The sequence below is a fragment of the Thalassophryne amazonica genome, chromosome 18, assembly GCF_902500255.1.
Source record: "Thalassophryne amazonica chromosome 18, fThaAma1.1, whole genome shotgun sequence".
NCBI lineage: Eukaryota > Metazoa > Chordata > Actinopteri > Batrachoidiformes > Batrachoididae > Thalassophryne > Thalassophryne amazonica.
Window position 1 is genome coordinate 10,548,357 of NC_047120.1, and position 10,014 is coordinate 10,558,370.

The following is a 10,014-nucleotide window of genomic DNA, read 5'->3' on the forward strand; positions in this document are numbered from 1 at the left end:
TACATTTATGTTGATGTGCTCCAATTGAAGGTAAATCTAGAGAGTCTAAAAAGGCTTTTATGTTCTTCTTATTTTCTAACTGTGGCTGGGAATATAGGTCTTTGTAGTATATTTGAAAGGCTTCGTCTATTTCGTCCAAGCTGTTACGTACTTCTTTTGTATGAGGGTGTTCAATTTTATAAATAGACTACAAAATTTGGTTTTCCGTAATTTCTTTGCTAGTAAATTAGTGGCTTTAGGGCCCTTGTGTTTTTCGATTCTGAAGTCCAGACTATCCACATGCAGCCAGACCTTGTTGCTTGGTGCTTCATGTCCTGTGGTGTGTTACATTTATCACAGTCTTCTAAAAGTAGAAACAGGTTTCCATCAGGTAGGTGAAAAGTTTAACGGTGGCCAGCAGCTGAATTCCAACCCCACAACCAGCATTTATAAAACAGATGATTGGCATTTGAAGATCAATTTCACAGCACATGACTGTAAACATCTAAATCCAATGAAGAATCATGTTGGACTGAATAAAAACAGTTTGTGTCCAAAGCTGGTTTCTGGATCCTGGCTGAGGTGCAGAACAATCTGAACCTTTGCATGACGACACAAATCTGTTTCTTGTTGATTTTGTCTTCAGGCTGAGTTTGTGTGATCTGACAGACAGAAGCTGTGAAGTTCTGAGCTCAGTTCTCAGCTGTCAGTCCTCCAGTCTGAGAGAACTGGACCTGAGTAACAATGATCTGCAGGATTCAGGAGTGAAGCTGCTGTCTGCTGGACTGGAGAGTCCACACTGTCACCTGGAGACTCTCAGGTCAGGACTCATGTGCAGCAGCTCCATAAATCAGAGTGAAGCTGTAGCTTTGCTCCCTGTCATGTTGTGTGTGTGTTGATGGATCTCAGTGTTTGAACCACGAGCTCATCCTGCAGCAGACATCAGTGTGTCCGTGCTGCTGCAAAGTGGGGACGTCCTGACACTGTCCTGACATTGTGTCTGCTGGTTTGTGTGTCTGCAGGCTGTCAGGCTGTCTGATCACGCATGAAGGCTGTGCTTCTCTGGCCTCAGCTCTGACCTTCAGCGCCTCCCATCTCAGAGAGCTGGACCTGAGCTACAACCATCCAGGAGACTCAGTCAAGCTGCTGGATCCACTCCAGACTCTGGACTCTCTCAGGTATGGACTGGGTCTGGTGGAGGAGCTCTGTGTGGTTCCTGTGGACCTGACACACCGAGCTGACCTCAAACATCTCACACTGACAAACAGCAACTCAGCAAACTCTCTGTGCCGACTCATTGTTCCTGTTTGACATGAACACGTGACAGAGATCCAGCTGATGGTCAGCTGACCTCTAACATACGTGTGTGTATGTTCTGCTCACGTGTTTTAGGAAATCATTTGTTAGTCGTTCACACATTCTGATGCAAAGACAAACAAAAACAGTCATCGATTATTTTCAGTGTCAGTCTGTTCAGAGTCATTCAAAGAGGAACGGAGATAAAAAGCTTCATTTCTCTGAAGCAGGAGTCACCAACCTGCTCCTGGAGATCACCTGCTGCCTGCATGTTCTCCTTGTGGACCTGCTGCAGCCACAGCTGATGAGTCCAGTCTGGTGTTTCCTCACAGGCATCACATGAAAGCGCTTCAGAAAAGCTTCTTCATGGAACATCTCTGAGCTCCAACAAAACTTTTAGTTTTTAGGTTGAAGAATGCAAAGTTTGAGGTTTGTGTCTCCAAATTCCTGCAGTTTTTCAGCTTCTGGACCATTAAAGTTCACTTGTTTTAGATGATAGGAAATCATCTAGAACATCTAATCAGTGGTTCTGCAGTAAATCATTAGTTTCACAGCCAGTTTTCTTTTGAAATGAACACGTGAACACTTTCTTGGACTTCATTTTCCTTCAATCCTTCAGAAATCCCAACAGTCTGATACTGTGGAGTAAATCTTTGTGCAGCAGGCAGCTCTCAAAACCTGAGTGACTGAGAGTGAGGGAAGCCACCAAGACACCCAGACAGCTCTGAAGGACTTATAGGCTTCTGTGGCTGTGATTGGTGAAACTGTGCAGAGTGAAACATTTTTCAGAGACAGAAAATCTGATCTGGTCCGTCTGTGGACTCGTGGACACCGCCATCTTACGAAGAGATGACTCACTAATACTGTATGCTGAGTGGTCCAAATTAATGTGGATGTCATTCTGCACCAACTGGAACGGAAAAGCGCCAAATTTAAAACAGGATTTTTTTTTAAATAAAAACTGCAGGAAATACATTTTTCAAACATAAAACTTAAATTTAGAGGTGATCACTAATCAGTGATCAATGTGGAGGGATGAGTGTGTTTGATGAGAACTAAAGTGTGTGGATGAGATCAATGTCATGTTGATGTTTCCATGATTAAAGGCCATGTGTTGCTCCGCCCCTCCTCCTTTCAGGGTGGATCTTGGTGGAGTCCGATGGCTGAGACCAGGTCTGAGGAAGTGTAAGTGTCTTTGTACTTTGATCCATCTGTTTCCATAGAAACCACCCTCTGTGACATCACTCATTCAAGTCCTACTGACACTGAAGTAGAGTTCACCATGAAGGCTGCTACAAATGATCAGTTGATGAATCCGGCTGTGTCGTCATGTTGATCAATAAACTGATCAATTGATAATTGTGTCGTGGTGTCGATCGGTGAACTGATCGATTGATAACTTTGTTGATCGATGTACTGATCAATTGATAACTGTGTTGTGTTGATTAATGAACGGATCGATTGATAACTGTCGTGTTTTGTTCCATCAGATTTCTGTGAACTGATGAATTAATTACTATGTTGTGTTGATCAGTGAACTGATCGATTGATACCTGTGTGGTGTTCTGTTCCGTCAGATTTCTGTGAACTGATCGATTGATAACTGTGTTGTGCTGATCGATGAACTAATCGATTGATAACTGATTTGTGTTGATTGATGAACTGATTGATTGATAACTGTGTCGTGTTCTCTTCCATCAGATTTCTGTGAAATGATCGATTGATAACTGTGTGGTGTTGATCGATGAACTGATCGATTGATAACTGAGTTGTGTTGATTGATGAACTGATTGATTGATAACTGTTCTGTTCTGTCAGATTTCTGTGAAATGATCAATTGATAACTGTGTTGTGTTGATTGATGAACTGGTATATTGATAACTGTGTTGTGTTCTGTTCCGTCAGATTTCTGTGAACTGATCGATTGATAACTGAATTGTGTTGATTGATGAATTGATTGATTGATAACTGTTGTCCTGTTCCGTCAAATTTCTGTGAAACGATCGATTGATAACTGTGTGGTGTTGATTGATGAACTGGTCGATTGATAACTGTGTCGTGTTCTGTTCCGTCAGATTTCTGTGAACTGATCGATTAATTACTCTGTTGTGGTGTTGACTGATGAACTGATCAATTGATAACTGTGTCATGTTGATCGATGAACTGATTGATTGATAACTGTCGTGTTGTTTGATGAACTGATCGACTGATAACTGTGTTTTTTTCCTGTTCCATCAGATTTCTGTAAACTGATCGATTGATAAATGTGTGGTGTTGATTGATGAACTGATTGATTGCAAACTGTGTTGTGTTCTGTTCCGTCAGATTTCTGTGAACTGATCGATTGATAACTGTGTTGTGTTGATCAATGAACTGATCGATTGATATCTGTGTCATGGAGTTGATCGATGAACTGATCAATTGATAACTGTCGTGTTTTTTCCATCAAATTTCTGTGAACTGATTGATTGACGACTGTGTTGTGATGTTGACTGATGAACTGATCGATTGATAACTATGTTGTGTTGATTGATGAACTGATGGATTGCTAATTGTCGTGTTTTGTTCCCTCAGATTTCTGTGAACTGATCGATTGATGACTGTGTTGTGTTGATCGATGAACTGATCGATTAATACCTGTCATGGAGTTGAATGAATGAATGAATTTATTCAGCACACACACACACACACACACACACACACACACACACACACACACACACACACACACACACACACACACACACACACACACACACACACACACACACACACACACACAGAGAACAACAAACAAAACTTATAATGAAAGAAGATGGATTGACACTGAAAAAGAAAACGGATTGACAATGAAAAGAAAATGGATTGACAATGCATCCGTGTGCCTGACAGGGTGTAGGCAGAAGCAAAGCTTATTAATGCCTACCCCTTTAACCAAAAGTAACATCGAGTCATCAGAAAGGAGTGCAAAGAAAAAAAAAGAAAAAACAACAACTATTCCCACTTCCATTTTCAACCTTTTCATTCACTTCAACTTAAAGGACACAATCCGAGTGTTACCAAACAAATTTACAGTTCCAGCTGGCTACCCACAAAACTCATCCTTCTTCAGCAGATACATATCTTGAAAACATCATTTCTTTATATTGATTTTTAAACTGATTGATATTTGGACATCGTTTGAGTTCATCCGTCAGGTTATTCCATATTCTAGGGCCACACATGGAGACACAGAAACCTTTCCTGGTTGTCCGAGCGCCAGCAATTTTAAAATGATACAAGCCCCGTAAATTATATTTTCCCTCTCAGTCAAATATTCTTGAATTTTAAATGGCACATGTTTATTTTTCACTTTGTACATGAATTGAAGTCTTGAACAAAATCATATTATGTAGTTTTAATATTTGAGATTTAATGAACAATGGGTTGGTGCGGTCTCGATAACCTGCATTATCAATTGTCCTTAATGCTCTTTTTTGAAGAATGAATAACGTTTGCAATGTAGTTTTATAATCGTTGCCCCAATCCTCAGCACAGTAAGTCAGGTAGGGTGCAACCAATGAACAACACAAAGTATGTAGTACTCTGCTATCAAGAACATGCTTTGCTTTATTTAATACTGCAGTACTCTTTGATACCTTAATTTGAATATGCTGAATGTGAGGTTTCCAATTAATTCTTTCATCAATAATGAAACGTAAAAACGTATTCTCTTTGACATGTTCTATGTTTATCCCATGTATATTTAACTGAATTTGCATGTCTTTTTTATAATTTCCAAATAACATAAATTTAGTTTTAGACAAATTTAATGATACTTTGTTAATATCAAACCATCTCTTTAACTTTATCATTTCAATTCTAGAATCAGGTAATAATTGTTGCAGATTTTCCCCTGAGCAAAACAGGTTTATGTCATCTGCAAAGAGAACAGCTTTAACCAGATCTGAAACTTAAATAAATCATTAATGTATAAAATAAATAATTTTGGGCCCAACACAGAACCCTGTGGAAACCCACAAATGATGTCCAGACATGAAGAACCTTATTTGCGGAGTTTAACAAACTGCTTCTGGTTTTGTAAGTAGTCCAACTCAGAGCAACCCCTCTGATCCCATACCGTTACAACTTTGAAATAATATATTGTGATCAATTGTGTCAAAAGCCTTTCTTAGGTCAGTAAATAAACCTGCTACTATTACCCTTTGGTCCACATGTTTATTGATCTCTTCTATGGAATTGAGCAATGCCAATGTAGTGGACCTTTTCGCTTTGAAACCATATTGACATTCATCAAGCAAGTTATATCGTTCTATAAATTTATCCAGTCTGCTGTTGTAAAGTTTTTCTAGTATCTTTGAAAATTGTGATATGATAATGGTTTTGCAATTTCAGCAATTATTCGCTTTACTAAGGACATATGTACCTCATTATTATCCGTTGACTTTTTACTTTTACATGTACTAACTATGTTAATAATTTCCCTTTCATCTACTGGGCTGAGTAACATTGTGTGCGGATTTCTGGCAATCAGTTGCTGATTTTCCCATGGACTGTGTGGGATTTCAGCTGCCAGATCTGGCCCAACATTAGCAAAAAATTTATTGAAACTATTCACTACTTGGCTCATGTTACGAGGTCTGTGAGAAAAGTATCCGACCTTTTTATTTTATGCAAAAAATATATGGATTTGATTCATATGTTTTTACGAGAGAGAGAGATTTTGTCATGGAAAGTTGCGCGGAGGCTTCGCGCGTCACGATGGATTCGCTGATGGAGCGAAACAAAGAACACCTCCGTTTTGGAGTGCCCAGCTCTCCACAATTTCTCTTATACTCACTCGACTGGTAAGCCACTGAAAGCCGAGATAGTCATGTCCCAACTTGTCCTCTAACACTCCAAAACGGAGGTGTTCTTTGTCTCACTCCATCAGCGAATCCATTGTGACGCGCGAAGCCTCCACGCGGCTTTCCATGACAAAATCTCTTGTTAAAAGTGAAATCTGCCGGAAAATGGCTGATGTCCAGCTCTTGTGATAACCAGAGAAATTGCACATGACGGTCCCGGCTCCACACAGCCATCCGTTTAGAAATGATGTGGTGGTTTCTGCCTCTCGATGGTGGCTCGGAGCGCGGTGCGCCGTGCGTCATTGTGGGCCGTCCTTAAAGCTGTAGTAACAGTCCTTATTCTCTGTGAAGCCCATAAAATTTTCACCGAAAGCCAGATAAATTTTTCGAATGGTTTCCACCTCCCTGTCTCTAACAGTTTCTGAAAAAATTCTGATGGAACAAAGCCCAAATCATTCTGCCATTTCCTCTCAATGAAAAAACGACGAGAGGGGTGGACCAGTGCTCACTCAAAGCCTGCCCACAGGTGAATGACGCAACTGACAGGCGTGAAAAAACTCACGCATGCACACGAAGGTTCAAGCTTGGCTGACGTAAAAACATATGAATCAAATCCATATATTTTTTGCATATAATAAAAAGGTCGGATACTTTTCTCACAGACCTCGTATATTCATCTTTGTTGTCATAAGTAAAGTATGTTGGATAGTTATTTGATTTGGGTTCATTTGCTGTAATACTATTCAGTATTTTCTATGTTTCCTTTATATTGTTTTTATTATCATTTAGTATTTTTCCAAAGTATGATTTTTTTTTTTTTTTTTTTTACAGTTCCGCATAATAGTTGTTATTTGTATAGTCCTTATATTTAACCTCTGCCTCAATTGATTTACTTTTAATGAATTCTCTGTATAGCATATTTTTCTTTTTACAAGCCTTTTGAAGACCTTTTCCCTTACCAAAAAAATAGTACTGATAAGTATATAAAAAGTAAACTGGAAGTATACTTGAAACATACTTGCATGTACTACTTTTTGGTAAGGGTTGTTATCCATGGGTTAGCTTTATAGTTATTATTTTTATTATATGTATAATTGCACAATTTTTGTTGTATATTGAGAATTATATTTTCAAATTTGGAATATGCTAAATTCGCATCTTGCTTTTTGTAAATGGGATTCCAATCCTGTAAAAGTAAATCATTTTTAAGGTAGTGATAGCTTCTTCAGATTGCAGGAGCTTGCAATATTGTATTTTCACAGTACATTTTTTATTAAATTTCAAATCAGTTACTATAAAAAATGGTAAATGGTCACTAATATCATTAATTAATAAGCCACTTAGCATTTTGGTATTGATATCATTTCTAAATATATTATCAATAAGAGCAGCTGAATGTGAAGTTATTCTTGAAGGCCTAGTAATTTTTGGATATAGCTGGAGTTGATTGATGATCTGATCAATTGATAACTCTGTTGTGGTGTTGATTGGTGAACTGATCGATTTATAACTGTCGTGTTGATTCATGAACTGATGGATTGATAACTGTCATGTTTTGTTCCATCAGATTTCTGTGAACTGATCGATTGATAACTGTGTTGTGGTGTTGATTGATGAACTGATCGATTGATAACTGTGTTGTGGTGTTGATTGATGAACTGATGGATTGATAACTGTGCTGTGGTGTTGATTGATGAACTGATCGATTGATAACTGTGCTGTGGTGTTGATTCATGAACTGATGGATTGATAACTGTGCTGTGGTGTTGATTGATGAACTGATCGATTGATAACTGTGCTGTGGTGTTGATTCATGAACTGATGGATTGATAACTGTGCTGTGGTGTTGATTGATGAACTGATCGATTGATAACTGTGCTGTGGTGTTGATTCATGAACTGATGGATTGATAACTGTCGTGTTTTGTTCCGTCAGATTTCTGTGAACTGATCGATTGATAACTGTGTTGTGGTGTTGATTGATGAACTGATCGATTGATAACTGTGCTGTGGTGTTGATTGATGAACTGATTGATTGATAGCCGTGTTGTGTTTTATTCCATCAGATTTCTCTGAACTCTCTCTGGATCCAAACTCAGCAAACAGAAAACTCAAACTGTCCAAAAACAACACAAAGGTGGAATATGTGGATGAGGTTCAATCATATCCTCATCATCCAGACAGATTTGACCTTTGGCCTCAGGTCCTGTCTTCAACTGGTCTGACTGGTCGCTGTTACTGGGAGGTCGAGTGGAGACAACGCGTTGAAATATCAGTGACTTACAGAAGAATCAGAAGGAAAGGAGACAGTGTGGACTGTGAGTTTGGAGCTAATGTTCAGTCCTGGACTCTAATCTGCTCTGATGATCGTTACTCTGTCCTTCACAATAACAGAGTAACGTTTCTTCCTCGCTCCCCTTCATCCTCTCACAGAGTCTCAGTGTTTGTGGACTGTCCTGCTGGCACTCTGTCCTTCTATGAAGTCTCCTCTGACTCTCTGATACACATCTACACCTTCTGCTGCACATTAACTGAACCTCTGTGTGCTGGGTTCTGGTCTGGTTCTGGTTCCTCAGTGTCTCTGTGTGGACTGTAGGACGGAGAGTCTCCTCCTGTGGACAGAAACACTCGATCATGAATGTTTGGACAGTAAATGTCCAGCTGGTTTGTCTTTGATGTCTCAGTGGTTGTAAACTAACATGATTTTTGGCGCCCCCTTCTGGGTGACGTATGATCCAGAGTCTGGATTCCAGACACTGGTGTGTTTTTGGTTCTGTGTCAGCGACATTGTGCCTTTAAAACGTACAACTAGCCTGTGCAGTGTTACAGCACAGTCCAGACCGACATCTGGACATCGGCAGAGCCCACACGGTGCCAAAACCCAGCTTGCTGGACTTGGACTTCTTCAAACAACTGAACTGAGTTAATTCCAGTCAACAAGAGACGGCAGCTCTGGATACACGTGAGCGACGGAGCTATTCACGGAACGTCTGAAGACGAGGAGAGAGAAGAGAGGTGAGCTAAATGCTTGAGCTACCAGAGCTGCCTAGTTTCTTACCAGCTGATGTCCACTCCTCGGCTAAAGCTAAATAATTAGCTTTTAGCTGCAAAATCAATCACTGTCGAGCTGAGTGTTTGACCTATTTTTCTGTTTTACAGTTTTTATTGTTAATGCCGTAACTACAAGAAAAGTCTCAACTTTAAATCACGTAGATTTTTTTTATATTTAAAGTTTTTAAACCATATATATATATTTCTTGATCCACATCAGCAACATAATTTGCTGAATGAATGAATCTTACATTACTACATTAAACATTACTTCTCATGCTATTTTATTTGTCTAAAAATAGTTTTCTAATGTAAGAAAAGTTTTTTTAAATTCAAAATGTACAGTAATCAGAAATTAATGTTGAATTAACAAATTTGTAAGGATTTTAAGGTGGCCAAGAATTTGAAAGCTCCTGCCAAAACTACGAAAACTCAGAAGTGAGTGAAGGTTGAACAAGTTGATGTACATATTAATGTGCGATAAATACTCCCATTGTTCCATTTGAATTGATACTGAGAATCATTATTATTTTTGAGTTCTTTGAATTGTCACTTCTTTTACAGTGTAGTTTTCTGAACCACAATGTATGTTTTTGTTTTATTACAGGCTGGTAGCACAATTCAAGTTGTGTGAAAAGACTGTGGCTGTCGGCTCTGCACTTGTACACACTCAGTGCACTGCAGCAACCGCAAGCCCACTTCAGGGACAAACAGAGGAGGAGGTGTCTGCATGGACATGCATGGAGCTGTCTGTGTTTTGGACATTCAGGTCGTCGAAAAACGCTGTTCTAATATCAAACTGTTGATATTGATGTGCTCACTGTTTGACCTACCAAGACAAA

At 39.2% G+C, this 10,014-nt stretch overlaps 1 protein-coding gene across 1 annotated transcript in view; it reads left to right on the forward strand.

Moving 5' to 3' along the window:
- Positions 1-9,144, forward strand: part of LOC117531127 (NACHT, LRR and PYD domains-containing protein 3-like) — an 87,660-nt gene extending 78,516 nt beyond the window's left edge. Inside the window, exons 13-16 of the mRNA XM_034194165.1 lie at positions 626-799; positions 1,002-1,157; positions 2,414-2,460; positions 8,188-9,144. Of these exons, the coding sequence (XP_034050056.1) occupies positions 626-799; positions 1,002-1,157; positions 2,414-2,460; positions 8,188-8,717 (907 nt within the window). The 3' untranslated portion in view covers positions 8,718-9,144. The remainder of the gene's footprint in view (positions 1-625; positions 800-1,001; positions 1,158-2,413; positions 2,461-8,187) is intronic.
- The last annotated feature ends 870 nt before the right edge of the window (positions 9,145-10,014 follow it).